Here is a 19,960-nt window from a genome sequence, read left to right as displayed (position 1 = left end):
AGATCTTGGAATATCTTGCTTAATTATTATTATTTGAAGAAAAGGACATGTTATGAAATGTTTTTTTTTATTTGTATATATTATCTCTTTCATAAATATTGAAATAAACGTAAAAATTATATCATTAAAAATATAACATCAAAGTTTCATATTTTTTTCATATTTTTCCGACAATATTGAATTTATATTATTTAACATATATAAATATATATATATATAATTTGGAATTTCTATACTTATTTTTTAAAAATTAAAATGTATATCCATTTAATTTAATCAGCTGATCATTTCATACGCATCATAGATAGCAGCACTGAATCATAGAATTTTATGATTGTATGATATCTGTGTGATTGAAATATATATATAGTCAGAGAAAAGCCTGAGAGAGGCCATGCCGGCGATTTTCGTGGGACGCTTTAAAAGACCGTACAGCAGCGCCGTGCATCCACTTTAGGAATTGAAACTACGTAGCCACATCCATTTACATCCACTTTTCGATTTGTGGTTCACGTCCGTGCTAAATACATCCACTTTTTGATTAATAAAATCTAAAATCATTTTTAATGCACGTGTCCACATTTTATATTCATAAATTATAGGTAAAACATATATAGGGAATATATTTCGTATTTACATAAATAAATTAACAAATATATGCATATATTTTTTATGCAATATTTTTCATTTTAACATATATATTATACATGTATATATATATATATATATATATATATATATGTATATACGTATATTCGTAAAATACTATAAATGAAAAAAATCTTGGGTAAGAAAAGACTGTAAAACTGTGACAATTAATACCCAGCAAACACAGTATATAAATGTTATATACTCAAGCATGTTACATGTAACGTATATGTTAGTTGTAATTTCCCACTCATAGATGTAACATTTTTAATATTACATATATTACATTGTAGTTATATTGTCATTATATCCCAAGATACCACTGACTTATCAATACATCAATGTGCTATTTGGTATATAACTACAATATAACTACAATGTAATATATGTTATATTCAAATGTTACATCTATGAGTGGGAAATTACAACTAGCATGGATGCTACATGTAACATACACGTTATATTACCTGTTATATTCCGTTTTATTATAGCAATGTAACAATTATATATCGGTGTTTGCTGGGTATCATCTCGTTTTGTTCTTTATTTGTTCTCTCTCTTTCTCTCGCTTTCGATGAATATCCGGAGATTTTTAATTATTTATTTAATAGTATATAATAATTTATACGAATTTAAATGTCTCATATAAAAGATATATAATATATATATTAAAATAAAAAATATCGCATAAAAAAATATATGTATGTATATTTATTAATTTATTTATATAAATATGAAATGTATTTCCTATATATGTTTTACCTATAATTTATGAATATAAAATGTGGACATATGCATTAAAAATGATTTTAGATTTTATTACTCGAAAAGTAAAATGCATTTAGCACGGACGCGAACCACAAATCGAAAAGTGGATGTAAATGAATGTGGCTACGTAGTTCCAATTCCTAAAAGTGGATGCACGGCGCTGCTGTACGGCTTTTTCAAGCGTCCCACGAAAATCGCCGGCATGGCCTCTCTCAGGCTTCTCTCTAATATACTTTATGGTCGATTGAATCGAACACATGGAATATGGAATATGAAACGAAAACATGCTAGCCATCCAATGCCATTTTAACCTAAAAAAAAAGAAGTAAAATAATTGTAACTCAACTTATGCAACGATTAAACTACAATTTGATACAATTGTTGAATGTGAAGTTATATAGTGATCACGTCTATTATTAATCGACAAAAAAAACAATAGCAATTTGTTCAGTGAATATTAAAAAGTAAGTTATAATTATTACAATAAACGCAGAACTTTTTTATCGATATTTCATTTGCTATCAAATTTATTAAATAAATACTAAAAATAAAAATACAGAATTATTTCTCAGTAGTATGTTTCATATACAATGTTTTATTAGATGTCCTACAATTTTGTATATACAGGGTGTATCATAAATCACGCATCTCTGGAGCATAAATTCCTCAACTCAAAATAAATCGAAAATAAATAATGACAAAATTACGTTTCAGACTTCATTAAAGAAAATAAAGAGAATAAATAATTATGACCAATGCTAGCTAATTTAGATTTATTAAATCAATCTTACAAACACCATATTTTGATTATGATTTTTGATCCTCTTCAGGTGTACTAAAATCAATTATAATAATAGTAATAAGCGCTAAGACATACGGGAAATCAATAAAGGAAAATTCTTACCAGTTAAATATTAAATCTTTAAAGAGTTACAATTAAATAATCGAAAAATTTAGTTGGAGTAAAATTTATTTTTGTTTAAGTTGGAAACCATAACATAAATTGACTAATAAATAGATAACAAAAGGTTGAAATTATATAAGGTCTTAAAATAATCCAATATCTTGAATGCACGAATTAGCACGATTTAAAAGAGAATTTCTTGCTGTAACGTTAGCTTGTCTATTAAAGCAATTGCTTTTTAAAACTCAAACATAATTTTGTCATTCTGTATTTTCGATATATTTTGACTTGACGAATTTATTCCCCCGATATGCTGTATATTATGAATTTTTAAGATATTAATACGCACTCCTTTCCAGATTATCTGAGTACAATAAAAATGTCATCGTGGAAAAAAGCGGCAAAGGCGGGCCAGAAAATCCATCGAGAACGTCATCAGCCAGAAGAGCGCAAGCATCTTGGGCTATTGGAGAAAAAAAAGGACTGGATTGCCAGAGCCCGGAATTTTCAGGAGAAGCAAGCAACGATCAAGCTTCTACGGAAACGCGCTCTGAACAAAAATCCAGATGAATTTCATTTTCATATGATTAACTCTCAATTAGTGAATGGTGTTCATAGAGAGAAGGAGAAGGCAGATAAGCACACACCTGAACAGTTAATGTTGATGAATACACAGGACATCAGATACATAGCGTACAAGAGGAATATTGAAGCGAAGAAGATAGACAAAATGCAGAGCCAGTTGCACATGCTCGATGCAGTCAATGAAATACAGAATCAACACACCTTCTTCGTGGATGACGCTACAGAAATAGAGAATTTTGATCTTGCCAAGAGATTTGATACACATCCAGCACTTTTGTCCAGACGTTCCAATCGACCAAGGTTAAGTGCGATTAAAAATATGAAGCTGCCAGAATTGGATGACAAAACTATTTCTAAAATCGAGCAGAAAAAGCACATGGCTTACAAAGAACTGGAGAAAAGGATTCACAGAGAACGCGAGTTGACAATCGTGCAACAAAAATTGGAAATGCGCAGGGCGTTGAAGGACAAAAAAAGCCAAAAGCCAAAATTAGTAAAACCTGGTTCAAAAGATGCTGCTCCTATTTATAAGTGGAAGTATGAGAGGAAACGATGACTTGTTTGTATCGCAGTTCATAGTAATAAAGTGTTATATAATTTTATATTATGGCATTATTTAATTATGAATATTCAATAAAATTCTGCATTTGATAATTTATAGACATGCAGCTTTCATTGCTTCTGTGCTGTCAATTTCTTAATACATTGATTGATAATAATTGATAATTGGCAATAAATCATTTTTTGATCAATTTTACACAATAAGTATTTAACTCCATAATGATAAAAAAGATTTATTTTTTATAATTCATATTATTATAATATTATTATATATATTTATATATAAATATATAAAATTACTTAATAGACATCAGTATCAATCATAATTTAATTAAAATTATGTTACAATTATATTTAGTTTATTTCTATATTATTCATTGTTTCTTTTACTCTTATAAAATTAATCATTCACTTTCTTTTAGATTTTTAATTTTCTATCATATTATTCCTTTATTATTAATTATTTTTTTAACATTCTGCCATTACTTTTCTTTTTGCAACAATTGCAAATCCATATACAATTGTAATCGTCATTTAAGATAATTGTTTCTCGAACAATATAATCCAAATAAATAATTCCGTTCTTCACTATTGGAAATGCAATGTGTAACATATTTGTTAAAGTTTACATATTATTGTATCTAACCTTTTGTGTGATCTATGATCCAAGTCTCTTTTATTGAAATCTTCTGCTTAATCGTTTGTAATTCAGTCGCAGATGCAATTTTCGGTCAAATTTTTGTTGAAATAATCTCACACATTTAGTTTTATAATAATAATAACTATATTCTCTATACACTGACAATCCATAATACGTTCTTTTTTTTCTGTCATAATATAGAAAACAAATATTATCTACACTATAAAATCATATCTCCTTCAGGCTCTTTCACGTCGAATAATCGTTAAAAGTCTTTTTATTATTGTATTTTTAAAACAAAACGCTCAATAATATCGACTTTTTTACTAATAGAGGAGACCGCGGTGTTGTCACCTTTTTTTCGATACTGGTTTTTAACAACAAAATAAATAATTTTAATGGAATGTAGTGTACCTTTGTAAAGTATGAATCTCTCTTTGACTATGTTTTTGGGTATTTTTGGTCTACATCACTTTGTTCAATCAGTATAGAGTAAAAATAACAAAGGTGTAAAAATTTAATTTTCAAAATTGCCGGAGCAGAGTGGTCACTTCATTCTTAAACTGGATTTTAAATAAAAATACGTAATTTCGACCATGAAAAACAATAAAATATATTTTATTAATCATTTTTAATAGAAAAATTTAAACATTTATTAACATTTATTACAACATTTATTAACATTTATTTATTTGACATTTATTAAATTTAAACATTTATTAATTTTTTTTAGCATTTATTTTTTAAGTGTGCTACTTCATTATTATTATTCTTCTTCAACCAGTCATTTAACATAGTTCTTGAAAATCCATATTGTTTTGCGGCTGTTTGAATTTTAATTTTATCTTTTTTTACTGCAAGAACTGCCTTCCTCAGTTGCTCCTTGTCGACAGGAGTCGTTTTGCAATAATACGTGCGCGTCTTTTTTTTTTGCAATAGAAAAAAACAATGACATTTGCAACGGAAAATCATCCGGGTGAAGTCGTTGCTGTGATTTGGTGACGACTTCATCCCAGACACAGATTTCACGTTTAGTCGTTCATAAAATATTAGAAATAAACAAAAATAAAAAAACTGCACTGGATTTCTGTTCAGCAAACATTACTCTTTAAAATCATTTATCTACAGATTAAAAAAAATTTTTAATATTAAAAATTTTCGATCTGCAAAAAATTTAATTTTTGACTACTGAAAATACGTTTGTTGTAATCAAAATCACAACATGGCATATAACTTTACTAAATTCTGTTGGTCATGTGGACATCATAAATAGCGTTTATAATATTAACAACGAGTTCACATAACATATTAGATTTCAAGATAACTGTAATGATGACTTCGCCCCGGTCTCCCCTATATTTATTCCTAAGTAACTTATTTTCTAACTTATATATCCGTTTTTCTGTAATTTTTTGTTTGTCCTAATTAATATATATATATATATATATATATATATATGGAAAAAAGTGCAAAAATAACTATATTATCTTTCACGTTCGGGACGGTCAATGTTGTTTTTAAATTTTGTACAATTGTATAAGATGCCACATTAACATATATATATAGAGGTGTCTGACATAAAGTGTCATACCGAAAATTTACAAGCAGATTTTCCTTAGCAAAATGTCGAGAGAGGCCATCATTTTTTGTATGTTCCCAATATTTGCCATCATGTATCTTTATAACTAAACCTTTAAATTAAAATTTTATTAAAGTAAACTTTACTTGACATATTGATTGAAGAATGTGGTTTTGTTAATATTTTATTTTATTCCCACAAGGCTTAGTTTGCGAAAAACCCTTTATTTTCAATCGCTTTATAACTCGAAAATTATTGATAATCCTCAATATTTTTGCTGAGGAAAAATTGTCTCCAAATAACAAGATTTACTTCTATATTTTCGATGTGACACCTTATGTCAGACACCTTGTATATATTTAACTTTAAAATTAAATTTTCAAATTTTTCTTGTCAATTGTCATTTACGCGACAATTATATCTTCATTGATAGATTTCTATTGATCTTTTCTTAAAATTCTTTTTATATATTAATCGATTATTTCATCCAACATAAGTTCAGTCATATTCATATCACTTATTCCTCCCATTTCTGCCATTCCATTTGTTGTCAATGTTTGCATAGTCATCATTTCTCCTGCTGTCGTTGACTCTGTCATCGATGGCTGTTCATTTCCTGCCATGGACATTTTTTCGTCTGCCATTCTTGTCGTGTTATTGACGGGCATCATCGGCAACTCCATTGATACACTTATACAATTATAATTGATCTGCCAAAGTTGTTTCGTGGCATAAATGTCCAGGCGAAGGCAAGCAGTGATAGATCTACACGAAAAATAAAAAATTGCAAGCAATATAAATGTCTAAATAGAAGCAAGATATGTTGATAGATTTAGTAAAATAATAAAAATAATTAAGAATTGTAAATTAAACTAATAAAAATTTTATTTAAACAATTTTGGATTTTTTCTCATTAATATGACAATAAATTTGCCAATACAGGATGTTCGATTTTAATTAATATAATCAAATATATATTACTGAAATTATGACTGTAACGAGAAAATATTTCATACAGAAGTCAAAAGGTTTTGAAAGGGAAAAAAGTTGATAATCTTGAATTTTAAGTAAGGTCGTTTTTCAAAGTTACTTGAGAAGATTGATTTAATTTTAAATAATAGAACAACTTTATTTTTTTATATATAAATTTATTTTTTTGCAATATTTAGTATAAAAAGTTATAAATGTAAAATGGCCAAAAAGTAAATATTTTCTAAGAGTTTGTGCTTCAAAAATGTGAGATAATTTTATATAAACTATAAAATATTTCCGTAAAATATTTATTTTCTTATTTACCTCAATGCTTTTATACAAAATATGAAAGAAATTAATTGTGGTAAAAAAAGCACATAGTGCTTATTTGAAGAAAAGTATGTATAAACTAGCAATTAAATATTTTAATCATAGTTTCAGCAATATTCGACTACGTTAATTAAAATAGGCCACCTTCTATGAAGTCATTTTGGTAAAAATTGTAATCTTTGGACACCTACGTAGGAAATTGCTTCAACTCTAAAATGTTGATACATGCGGTCGAAAATAGGCAACCAGGAACGTTCACGCAAAACTGTAACGGTCTGAAGTCTGCAAAATAAATTTGCAAAGTATATAAAGCCGCGCTTATATAACAATTGTTTCTCTCTTTCAGTTTCTATATTATGTGTGAAATCTTTCTATTGTTTCGCTTTTTAATAAAGAAAATTGTGTGTTTATTTATTGCCACAGTGTTGTACTTATAGATGATTTTAAAAGCTAGATAAAGATGAGATGAAAATATGTAAATTCATCTTAGATAAGATAAAGATTATTTTATTTTAAATATATATAGATAAAAGATAAAATTATATGGCGATTCATCTAGATAATTTGTAGATAATGTTTTTAAGACCGCTTATGTAAACACAGTTATAAAAAATGTAAATTATAAAAGGACTATAAAAATATATTTATACTTTTATTTATCAATTTTTATCGCTTAAGTTCTACTAATGAATTATTTTTATGTGCTATGATTCTAAATCAAATTATTTGAATAATTTAGTGAAGATAATCCTTTTTTCATCTAAAATGCACACACATATAGATAATATATATTTTTATTATCTATATAAAAATAAGATGACGCCAAAATTTCATCTATATATAGATAATCATCTATGTAATTTTATTTAGATAACAGCAAACACTGCCGCCAATATTATTGCACAGCGAGATATTAATCGAAATCACTCACTCGTGATTGTTCTGGTACTGATTGTGTCCGAACTCAACGCAACGTCTACGTTCAATCCATTTCTCTGATAAGTGAAATTCACACATACTGCAACATAGAAAGCAATATATTTACATATATACATTATATATATATATATATATATATATATATATATATTTATTTATGTATTTATATTTATATATTTATTTATTTATATATATTTATTTTAATTATAAAACATTTACCTGCTTAATGAAAAAAATAAAATGTATTTCTTGCAAATATACAATAAATTGAAAAATTTCTTTTTATAAAATCACTATAATTATAAGAAAAAAAATTTAAATATAAGAAAATTTAATTTTTTACGATTACAGTGAAAAAAGATTGCCGACTCTGTCTCTTTCTGTATCTTCAAAATTTTACATTTTTAAAGAACATTTTATCCATTATTCAAGTGCAGTTTTGTAAGTAATTTATATTTTCAAATATAATTTACTTACAAATATATTTTTTTAAGCATAAGAATAAAGATATTTATCTTTCAAAAAATTATTTTAAAAATTATATACTATGTATACATAATAACTTTTTGCCAAATTACATCTTCGACGAGAAGAAAAGAAGTTCCGTATTTTTTTATTAAATAATGTATCAACTTTAATTTTTTTAATAACTTACAATCTTTCTTCGCTTTAGTATATAGGATTATCACACTTTGACAACAAGAACAGGAAAATGACATCGAGCACTTGCACGATTGTTGAGTAACCGAGATCGTTCTATAAATCAGAAGTCCTCTGGATGCAGCAATATCTAATAAAATGTTTCATTTATTAGCATTTTTTATTTAAATTTAGGGCTCACATAATAAAATAAATCCAAAACATCTAAAAGGTGTATTTTTTGAAGTAAAACTTTCTTAACTTTGACTTATATATACACATATTAGTTAAGAAAGTTTTGTTTCTACCCAAGTTCAATACTTTAATATTAATAAATATTTATAAATACCTAGATAACTAGAAAAATTTTTTTAATTTACTAAAATATTTAAAAAATCTACTGTTTTAATAATTATATATAAAAATATGTTATATGATTATATAAAAATATAATGTAAAATATCATTGCACTGACTTGCACGGGCAGTAATAGCTTCACGAATAAAACACAACCATATCAAAACAAGAGCACTGATATTGCGCGAATTCATATTTACATATTACGTTTATAGTAGTATAAGCAAATATATATGTTCTCTTTTCTTGCAAAATTATATTATTAACTTATTATTGAGTTGTGTATGCATGCAACAACGTTTCGTTTTGCACTAAACACTTTCTACTTTTATGCGTTCTGCTCGGCATTGTACAGGATGCAATCACGAGCTATTATAATATGAGCCTTTAGAAAATATCTGGAACATTTGTGTCCACTTTGTATTATGTGCAGGCGTAAAATTCACTATTATAATACTATACATTCATGCATTCAGCTTCCGTTACTCATAACTGAAACTATACCGCAATATATACAGTTATTATATAAAATATAGGATTTAAAAATATAATCAATAATCAACAAATTGTTTTAATAAATAATTATAAGAGTTTAAAGAAAAATGCGTTATTTCTAACATATTTTTTCTTAAAAATTATGTACATTGTATTCAGTACCGGCTTTAGGGTAGGGCGCAGTGGGGCGACTGCCCGGGGCGCCGGATCTGTAGGGGCGCTGCTGCCCGGTGCCCCATAGAGTCCCTCTAATAAGATGTCGCGACTCTTATTAGAGGAACTCTAATGCCCCCTAGTATGCAAAGGTACCTATATCTCCTCACTGTGTTATACCCTGACATGCTCTCTATACTTTTGTATATCTTTTGATTCTTTTGTCTCACATCTGTATTTATCATGGCTATCGCGTTCTCCGCTTTGTGCGGATCCTCATCGCCACGCTTGACGTTCGACTCCCTCATCACGCGGGCGCCTTCCGTAATCTCTCAAAAACTCTAGTTTAAGCTTTGTCCTCTAAAAAACCCGAAAAAATAAAAGTATATAAAATACAAAAAAATACAAAAAATAAAAAAATATAAATATATAAAAAAACAAAAGCAAAATAGGAACTACAAAAACTTTCTACGTCCACGTCGTTAGCTCTGGGTAAAGCTAAAGGAAAGTTTTTTGAATTTTTATATGCGTGCATTCGTTTATATCCGTTTAGACTAGTAAAAATATCGAAAATTGAATGGGCGCCACGATAATCTTGCCCAGGGCGCCAATGTTGCTAAAACCGGCACTGATTGTATTTAAAATATAAATTAAATTTTGTTATGAAACATTTTTATTCCTCAATTTAATTTAAAATTAATATTAAATAATATGCTCTCTTTGATGAACAGAATCATAAATTGTCACTTGTTTTGAATATAAAATCTAAAAAAAAACTAAATTCGAATTGTAAGTAATTATTTAAATTTGTATATTATTCTAAAATATTGTTTTATAATTGTATATACACATAGATATAATCACATGTTTCACATATTCTTCAATATTAAAAAATTATTTAAGGGAAAAATATTGTATTACGCAATATTTAGTAGATAAAAATATAAATATATATATATATATATATATATATATATCCTTCTTTATATACATATATAAAAGGCATGTTATTGATTCTCGAATATCTCAAAATTCTTTCGCGAAAGTCTCGAAATATATTATTGTTGCCCCTTTTCTACAACATCGATTATAATTCTATCCTTGTACTTACTTTATGAGCGGACGTCATTATTAAATTTGTGATTTAGTAATTTCGATTTATATATAATAGTTTTTCAGTTAGAAAGAAAAACATGCATTGACTAGATTTTGTAAAATTTTGATTTGTAAAATGGAATAAAATTGAAAATAATCGAAAAGTTAAGATAGTATAATGTATTATTTAAAATATTTTAAAACATTTTGCTGTTTAATTATTTTAACAAATTAATAATTCAAAATTTAATTAGTAAGTTAATATTCAATTAAAATATATATATTTTATAAATTAAACTTCGGCTCGTATACAATTAAAATATGTGATATAATAAAAGGCCAACTTAACGAGCTTATATGCTATTAATTGAAAAATTTATTTATTAATTTACGTCATACTATACAAAAAGATAAACGTTTCGACTGTACGACAGTCTTTTTCAATATCCTAATAATATGTTAAAAAATTAATTTAGTCATATCGACCTTATTATAAATACAACAATTATGAGATAGATATCGACAGATATCGATTTGTTTTTTAAAAAAGTACACATTGTGATTATGTTAAGTAAAAAGAAATAATTTTTTTTAAAAAAAGTGTTATGTTCGTGACAAAAAATGTCGTTACATAATATAACAGCATCTGACGCTCTAACTCATGCCAACAAACATGAATTTTGTACTGCGTTCGTCATATAATCTCATAATTGTTGTATTTATAATAAGGTCGATATGACTAAATTAATTTTTTAACATATTATTAGGATATTGAAAAAGACTGTCGTACAGTCGAAACGTTTATCTTAACTTTTGTATAGTATGACGTAAATTAATAAATAAATTTTTCAATTAATAGCATATAAGCTCGTTAAGTTGGCCTTTTATTATATCACATATTTCAATTAAAATGTTTTAAAAGAAAACAATTATTTTAAGATGCATATCTCCTAATTAAATTTTCATATTAATAATGTGTTACAAAAGTAAAAGTAATATGTTCTAATATTTTAAAGTGGATTAAAATATTTTTGACAGTTTTTATTAGTTGATTTTTGTCGAAATGTATTAATCAAAGATAAGGTATTGTAGTATCGGGACTCCTCCATAACGCGTAAGTGGGTGATGCGAGAAGGTTAGGCAGAGGGCCTAGGTAGCTTAATGGTTAGAGCAGTCGCCCGGCAAGCGGAAGGTTCTGGGTTCGAGTCCCGGTCTAGTCACCCGAAGGCCCGATTCTTTTTCGCGGATCCCACATTTGGGGGCTCGTCCGGGATGGAGGCAGGATTCGGTCTACACGAGGCAAAAACGAGTTGAGAGACGATTGCGGGTGTTGGCTGGGGGTGGGAAAGAGGCCCAAGAACCCAGTGGCACTAGCGCGTGGCGACATTCGAGGGCGAATGTCAATGCAGGACGGCCGAGTGTAGGATCGGGACTCCTCCATAACGCGTAAGTGGGTGATGCGAGAAGGTTAGGCAGAGGGCCTAGGTAGCTTAATGGTTAGAGCAGTCGCCCGGCAAGCGGAAGGTTCCGGGTTCGAGTCCCGGTCTAGTCACCCGAAGGCCCGATTCTTTTTCGCGGATCCCACAGTATTATAATATACTATTAATTATTAAACTATTACAACTTGAACTTGTAGATCTAATTGATTTCTACAAGATTGCCCTTTGCAATAAGATGCTGCTTCTTCGAAATAAAAAAGAAAAAGATTTTTTGTCGAAAAAGTTTAATAGAGGTTTAATAAACTGTATATATAATTTTTTTTAATATCCATCCCAGTGAGAAACACCAAATTTGGTGTAAAAGACGTTGATTTGACGTCTTTTTAACTAATGATTTCTCACTGGGATCTTTTTAATATAAAAATCGAAAATTGACTTCGAATTGATGTCAATTCGACATCTATTTATCTAATCGGCATTGATTCAACGATGAATCGACGTCAATTCATTGTCGAATCGACGTCGATTCGATATCATTTCTGGCTGGGAAGTTAAATTCATTTATTTACATTTCATTGTGTTCAATACTATTCGTAAAATAGATTAAAAATTGTCATTTTGTTAGATAAATGCAATTCAACTAATATTTGTATATATATATATACATATATATTGATTTATAATACTCGCATAATACGAATAACAGAATTAAAATATATAAATTATAATCATGTATAAAATTTACTTTTTATTTTTAATATTTATTTTTTATAATCAAATCTTTATTTATATTAATAAATATAAATACTAATATTAATTAATATTAATATTTAATTTGTTGTTTATTTTAATTTGTTAAATATAATCATTAATTATAATTCTTAAAAAAAATGATAAATATTAAGAATAGACATTTTTACTATTATAAAAACTTTTTTTTTGAGTATGTCAAAATAAGGGACTATAAAAAGTTTATGTTGCAATGCGTAATTATTATTAAATTATCTTTACATTATTAAAGTCTAATATAGAACATAATTTTTTATTTATATTTACATTTTATAATAATAGTTTAAAAAAAAAATGATTTTAAAAAAAGATGAAATAGCATCGATATTGATATCCAAATAATGCACAATATCAAATGTCTTTAAAAACATATATAAATCTGTTATATTTGAAAATCTGGCGATGAATTCGCTAAATAATATTTTAAATATTTTCCTTTAAAAATGTTATAGAGCTCAGACTTCGAAATAAGCATCAAATTTCAAGCATTATTTCGATACGATGTAATGTCAATGATTTCGACGTCAATTATAGACATCGATATGATGGGTCATTTCTCGCTGGGATATATATATATATATATATATATATATATATAGTATATATATCATGGAAATTATTAAATTAAATGAAAATTATATGTAATTACATTAAATGGAAATTAAATAGAAATTAAATGTAATTAAAAATGGAAATTAAATGGAGAAAAGTAAAATTATAATTGTAAAGTATTACAATTATACGTGTATTAAATATTAGAGTTTGAGAATGATATATTTTTTAAGATCTCGCTTTACAATTTTCTTTACAACTGTGTTTTTTTAAATCATATTTTTTTTAATTATACGTACTTAGAAATTTGAAATATAAAAATGTTTAGATGCAGAAATATAATTCAGAATATAATTTATTTATTATACAGTGTTATTTATTATATAGCAATCCGAAATTTGATAAACTAAATAATAAAGACAATTCTAAATTTCTAAATGAAAATTTTGGAAGGTATCTGCAGAGATAACTACATTTGTACACAATTTTTCGACGCAAGTTGGTTGAAGAATATTTTGAACTCATCAGTTTCATCAGCAGAGTTCAAATATATCATATTGTCTTAGCTTTTTAGTTTAAGATTATACGCGCGCAAATTAAAAGTAAACTTTGATAAAAATTGACCTTTGATTATTTTTTATGTAAAATAAAAATTAAAATAACAGAAATAAAAATTATAAATTAATGTTTTATTGCAAAATTTACGAAAATAATTAAAAATGCTATAAGGCAAATAAACAGATGTTCAATAAATTGTACATAATATGTATGTACAATTTATTGAAACCAAAAATATATATTATTGCTGATAATAATTTAAATTAAAGTAAAAAAAAGTACCAACAGTACATGGTGTTCCCAAGCGGTCACCCCATCTAAGTACTAACCATGCTCAACGTTGCTTAACTTCAGTGATCGGACAAGAACTGGTGCTTGAACAACGTGATATGACCGTTGATGAAATTAATCTTCTCAGTTTTTGTAAAAATGTTATACGTAATTTGATAATTTTAAAGCAATTGCATGTATAGATAAAATAACGTAAAACAGAAATCTTATTTATTACTCTACAAATCGATTTGATAAATTAATTTTTAAACACTTTTATTAGAAAATTTATGTTATATTTTAATGCCTCGACTCGGGCACATCAAGTTTTTATTTGTTATTTTATTTAGGTCTATGGTCTATAATAGTTGTATGTTTCAATCGGATATTGTAACATAGCGATGATTCAATGAGGAAATTTTGTTATCGAAAAAAAAATTTTCTCATTGGACCATCGGTTAAGTTCCGACATACGACTTATTGTAGACCAGGCTTTAATCCTTTCAATGCCGAGTCTAAATAATAATTATTTTAATTATATATATATAAATATGTGTATTATTATTTTTCAGAAAATACAAATTATTTTTAAAATTTATTAGTGTAAACCAATAATAAATTATATAGGTTATACAATATTTTTTAAAAATAATAATAAAAAAAATAATAAAAATAATAAAAATAATAAAAATAATATATAATAAAAATAATATAATATTATCAGGAGACGCGGTAGTGTCTCCGGCCATGTTCAAACCCTAAAAGACCTTAAAAGACACTACAAGTCTCCTTATCCTGCACCATCAAAGTCCATTTTTTGAGGGTGTAGAACTACTAAAATATAAAAAATTTTGAATCCTAAAAAAATCATAAAAATGAAAAGGTCAGGCCATGTTCAAAAGAAGGCACTCAAAAATTTAAACGATCTAATAATAAATTATCACGAAAAGTAACTGATATGTTATTCAAGGTGCCAGTTCAAAGTGAACATACGTAAAGTGTATATTATCTAAATTTAGTAATAATATATTACCATAAAAAGTAACTGTGATATTTTATTCAAGGTGCAAGTTCACATTGAATATACATACATATAAGTAAAACTGATTACAATTTGATTCTAGAAAATAAGTGCGATATGTTATTCTTACAAGGGACATGTCACAACTGTCCGGAACCGATTTGATTCTCCTTGAAATATGTTGTTAAATACACAAATCTAAAAGACACGTATTTTTTTATACGTGCGCAATTTGAGTTTTAAGGGGTGAAACACCCCTTTAAAGAATAACGGTATTTTTCTTTAGGATCAAATATCTGCTAAACTATAATAGATATAAAGAAAAAACGTACAACAAATTTTAATGGCTTGAAGAGTACTTTAAAGTTATATGAACAAAAATTTTTTTTTTTTTTTTTTTTTTTTAAAAAACCCTCACCACCTAATTTTTTTTTTCAAAATTAAAAATTTTGTTTTACCTAATTTAAAGCTTATTTTTTTCCAAATTCAACCATGTGTAATAAAGTTATGTTACGAAATATCATTTTCGAAAATTAATTATAAACGCTCCCGTATATACGCTCATCCGTGCTATGTGCGTAAGTAATTACCGTCGAACAATAAAATATATAAAAAATGTTTTTGTATAATTCTTATTTATGTTTTCTATGTATTTATAACTGCGTATTGTGTATATTTAGATTTAAAAAAAAATTTTTAAATATAATTAATAAGAATTTTTTAAATATACCCCCTGCTTTCTTATTATTTCTTTAATATTTAATTTCTTCTATAAAAATTAAAAACAATTATATTTTATAATAAAATTATTTTTTAATTGAATCTTGCGAATACCAATGTCGCAATATTTGGCATAAACAAATTTTATATCTTACGTTAAATGAATCATAAGATAAGATTATGTGTACGTGTTCCAGATAAGTTATAATTTTTACAATAAAATCTTTAATACGTTAAAATAAATAATAAAATAAGATTATGTGATGACGTATTTCTGATAAGTTAATATAAATTGTTCATGTAGCAGCATAATTCTCACAGTCGGTGTAGTCTTTTCGTTGTAATAATATCTGTGTAAACTGTTCTTTTATTGCAATAGAAAGCAAAATATAACATCTTTGAATATGATTATCAATCCGCTTAACGTTGTTAGACTTTTATTGGTGTCAATAAATTCAATATATTTAACAGAAACGCCAGTAACTGAAGCAGAAGTGGAATTAAAGGAAAACATTAAAAAATATTACTGGATAGCGTTTTTCATTATAATGGGGTGGAAGTAACGGAAGAAATATATCTCGATTATGAAGAACCTTATAAATTACATAGTTTTGAAATAATTGAAGATGACGAAGAAGCATGGCATGAAGATAGTTTAAATTCTCATCCTCATTGTTCAAATGATGATACAAATTTTGATAGTTCTTATAAAAGACGAGCTGTTGAGTATTGGCGATTTCGGGACACTGATGAAAACAGTAATGACAGAAAAAGGAATCGTCCTCTAAGAGTAGTACAAAATAAATTTAGAAGAGTTTCATCTGAACGTCAGTTAAGGCGATGGGAAGAACAAATACAATCAGGTGGAAGTCGTACAGAAAAATTATCTTACATCTCCAAATTTACACATGATAAATTTACTGCAGCTGTCGAATCAGGATTCATGGTTCATGATATTGATTTAAAAAGATGGGCTTTACAAGCTCAAGAAGAAATAGGAAATTTAAATCCTATATTTAAAGCATCTCACAGTTGGATAGCAAGATTTAAGAAGTCTCACCGAATTGTTTCAAGAAAAGTTACGAAGTTTGTCACTAGAAGAACATTAGAAGATTCTGCTGATTTGCAAAAATCAGCTGATGATTTTCTGGAAACAGTAAAACCTCTTATTGAACAGTTTGGATCTGAAAATATTTACAATTCAGATCAAAGTGGTTTCCAATTGGAACTTCACTCTGGAAGATCATTGTCTAACCAGGGAGAAAAGAAAGTAGAACGTGTCGTGCAATCCATATCATCAACAACCCATTCATATACGATACAACCAATAATATCCTGTAATGGCAATTTGTTGTCCCCTTTATTTATTGTATTAAAAGAAGCTAATGGTAAATTTGGACCAAGAGTACAAGAAAATTTATTTAAAGCAGAAAATGTTATTGTAAAAGCATCGAAATCTGGTAAAATGACATCAGGTATTTTCCTTTTATAATTACTTTTTTTAACAACCTTATTTTATTTAACAATTTAATAAGAGTCATAAAAAAACTATTAAATTAACATTTATATTTTGTACAGATCATTTTAAAATGTGGTTAGAAGAAGCTTATTTCGCAAACATTGGTCCTAATAGCGTTCTTCTTATCGATTCATGGACTGGACATTGCCCCAATATGATTTCGGATTTAACACCTCCTGGAACACATATTACTACTATGATAATACCGAAAGGAACTACAGGGAAAATACAACCATTAGATGTTTATGGATTCAGAATTTGGAAAAATTTTGCTAAAAGATTTTCAGATGCGGTTTTACTGTTGGAAAGTAATATAAACTTACATGAACGAAATAATATAATAAAATTGCAATCTTTGATACATAATCAATTGTCATCCCCACGATATCAAAACTTATTTAAATATTCGTGGTTTAAAAGTGGTTATACGAATGAAAGACCAGACGAATTCGAAAATCCAGTACACTTTAGTTTAGACGAAACTTTAACAAAATGTGATATCGAAGGTTGCAATAATATAGCTGTAGTAAGATGTTCTTGGTGCAAGAAGTCATTATGTTTGAAACATTTTTTTGTCGAATATCATTATTGTAATGTGTATAATGAGTGAATAATATAAAATGCAAATACATTTTTAAAAAAATCTAAATATACACAATACACAGTTATAAATACATAGAAAACATAAATAAGAATTATACAAAAACATTTTTTATATATTTTATTGTTCGACGGTAATTACTTACGCACATAGCACGGATGAGCGTATATACGGGAGCGTTTATAATTAATTTTCGAAAATGATATTTCGTAACATAACTTTATTACACATGGTTGAATTTGGAAAAAAATAAGCTTTAAATTAGGTAAAACAAAATTTTTAATTTTGAAAAAAAAAATTAGGTGGTGAGGGTTTTTTTAAAAAAAAAAAAAAAAAAAAAATTTTTGTTCATATAACTTTAAAGTACTCTTCAAGCCATTAAAATTTGTTGTACGTTTTTTCTTTATATCTCTTATAGTTTAGCAGATATTTGATCCTAAAGAAAAATACCGTTATTCTTTAAAGGGGTGTTTCACCCCTTAAAACTCAAATTGCGCACGTATAAAAAAATACGTGTCTTTTAGATTTGTGTATTTAACAACATATTTCAAGGAGAATCAAATCGGTTCCGGACAGTTGTGACATGTCCCTTGTTAGTGCACAAAATATAATAGTCGTTTATAGAGATTTGATTTGAAATTCATACTAGCCCGTACAATGAAAAATAATTGCTCGTAATTCCAGAGTACCAATTTCTTAATGACTCAGAAAAATAACATGGCGGCCTGCTCTCAAAAAACTATGATGTTTCTCGATGTCCATTTAGAAATAATGTCGAAGCTCTTACAGAATAATTACTACAACATTTGAAATACGAAAAGTATTACATTAGAAGAAGATTAGATTAGAATAAGGATTCAACGTATTTTTAAAAGCTCTACACACACAACGAAGTGAATATACAAAACTATATACAAATACCTTTTTCTTCTGTGTTTCTGAAGAAAATATTTTAAATAGAAAATAGTGTCTTGCGATCATGAAGAATAAGTTTTAAATAGCAAGGTTTCATTTGACTTATAATTTTCGATATTATTCACTTAATTAATATGTAATTTTTTATTGTATATTACGACAAATAATCAGTAAACTTTCTAAGCGTATAGCTTTATTGTACTTGACCTGAGAACTGTACATTTATAAATTTTACTTAATATACACCCGTTTCGAGCAACAAGGCAAAGTTTCCTGATCAATAACTTACTCCCTGAAAATACGGTATAACACAAATCGGAAGTTGATACGAAAATTCGAAATTTTACTAAAGAAAGATTGGAGGTTTTTAATTTATACAATTTTCACAACTCTTATTTCAATTATTTATTCTACTCATCGAAAGTTTTTTGAAAGCAGGCCGCCATGTTATTTTTCTGAGTCATTAACAAATTGGTACTCTGGAATTACGAGCAATTATTTTTCATTGTACGGGCTAGTATGAATTTCAAATCAAATCTCTATAAACAACTATTATATTTTGTGCACTAAGAATAACATATCGCACTTATTTTCTAGAATCAAATTGTAATCAGTTTTACTTATATGTATGTATGTTCAATGTAAACTTGCACCTTGAATAAAATATCACAGTTACTTTTCATGGTAATATATTATTACTAAATTTAGATAATATACACTTTACGTATGTTCACTTTGAACTGGCACCTTGAATAACATATCAGTTACTTTTCGTGATAATTTATTATTAGATCGTTTAAATTTTTGAGTACCTTCTTTTGAACATGGCCTGACCTTTTCATTTTTATGATTTTTTTAGGATATTCTTATGCTTGTGTTGTTCTAGTATAATAATGAGATTAACACAAGGA

At 27.0% G+C, this 19,960-nt stretch overlaps 3 protein-coding genes and 1 pseudogene across 3 annotated transcripts; 2 read left to right on the top strand and 2 right to left on the bottom strand.

Moving 5' to 3' along the window:
* The first annotated feature begins 1,665 nt into the window (after nt 1–1,665).
* LOC146720454 (putative U3 small nucleolar RNA-associated protein 11) lies at nt 1,666–3,507 on the top strand. Its single transcript, XM_085488398.1, has 2 exons — nt 1,666–1,880; nt 2,680–3,507. Exon 2 carries the CDS (start codon nt 2,700–2,702, stop codon nt 3,459–3,461), a length of 762 nt encoding a protein of 253 aa, XP_085344524.1. The 5' UTR covers nt 1,666–1,880; nt 2,680–2,699; the 3' UTR covers nt 3,462–3,507.
* A 2,648-nt stretch (nt 3,508–6,155) lies between these two features.
* LOC146720453 (uncharacterized) lies at nt 6,156–9,116 on the bottom strand. The gene is made up of 5 exons (XM_085488410.1): nt 9,041–9,116; nt 8,582–8,716; nt 7,919–8,005; nt 7,179–7,269; nt 6,156–6,450 (listed from the first exon to the last, which is right to left on the bottom strand). Exons 1-5 carry the CDS (start codon nt 9,114–9,116, stop codon nt 6,156–6,158), a joined length of 684 nt encoding a protein of 227 aa, XP_085344536.1.
* Nucleotides 9,117–14,282: 5,166 nt separating this feature from the next.
* LOC146720452 (5S ribosomal RNA) lies at nt 14,283–14,404 on the bottom strand (annotated as a pseudogene).
* A 1,945-nt stretch (nt 14,405–16,349) lies between these two features.
* On the top strand, nt 16,350–19,213 carry LOC146720451 (uncharacterized). Its single transcript, XM_085488407.1, has 2 exons — nt 16,350–17,489; nt 17,593–19,213. Exons 1-2 carry the CDS (start codon nt 16,958–16,960, stop codon nt 18,141–18,143), a joined length of 1,083 nt encoding a protein of 360 aa, XP_085344533.1. The 5' UTR covers nt 16,350–16,957; the 3' UTR covers nt 18,144–19,213.
* Nucleotides 19,214–19,960: the final 747 nt, after the last annotated feature.

This window comes from Nylanderia fulva, unplaced genomic scaffold (assembly GCF_048542155.1).
Source record: "Nylanderia fulva isolate GAGA-0341 unplaced genomic scaffold, ASM4854215v1 Scaffold69, whole genome shotgun sequence".
NCBI classification, from domain to species: Eukaryota; Metazoa; Arthropoda; class Insecta; order Hymenoptera; family Formicidae; genus Nylanderia; species Nylanderia fulva.
This window is presented reverse-complemented; position numbering and strand designations above follow the sequence as displayed.

Bases quoted from the DNA above. Each gene is read 5' to 3' on its own strand.
- LOC146720451 (XM_085488407.1), top strand. From the start codon at position 16,958: ATGGTTCATGATATTGATTTAAAAAGATGGGCTTTACAAGCTCAAGAA. The intron at 17,490-17,592 runs GTATTTTCCTTT...TATTTTGTACAG, and splicing joins ATCTGGTAAAATGACATCAG to ATCATTTTAAAATGTGGTTA.
- LOC146720454 (XM_085488398.1), top strand. From the start codon at position 2,700: ATGTCATCGTGGAAAAAAGCGGCAAAGGCGGGCCAGAAAATCCATCGA.
- LOC146720453 (XM_085488410.1), bottom strand. From the start codon at position 9,116: ATGAATTCGCGCAATATCAGTGCTCTTGTTTTGATATGGTTGTGTTTT. The intron at 7,270-7,918 runs GTGAGTGATTTC...TTTATTTTGCAG, and splicing joins CAGTACCAGAACAATCACGA to ACTTCAGACCGTTACAGTTT. The intron at 6,451-7,178 runs GTAGGTGTCCAA...TTTTTCGTGTAG, and splicing joins GAGTTGAAGCAATTTCCTAC to ATCTATCACTGCTTGCCTTC.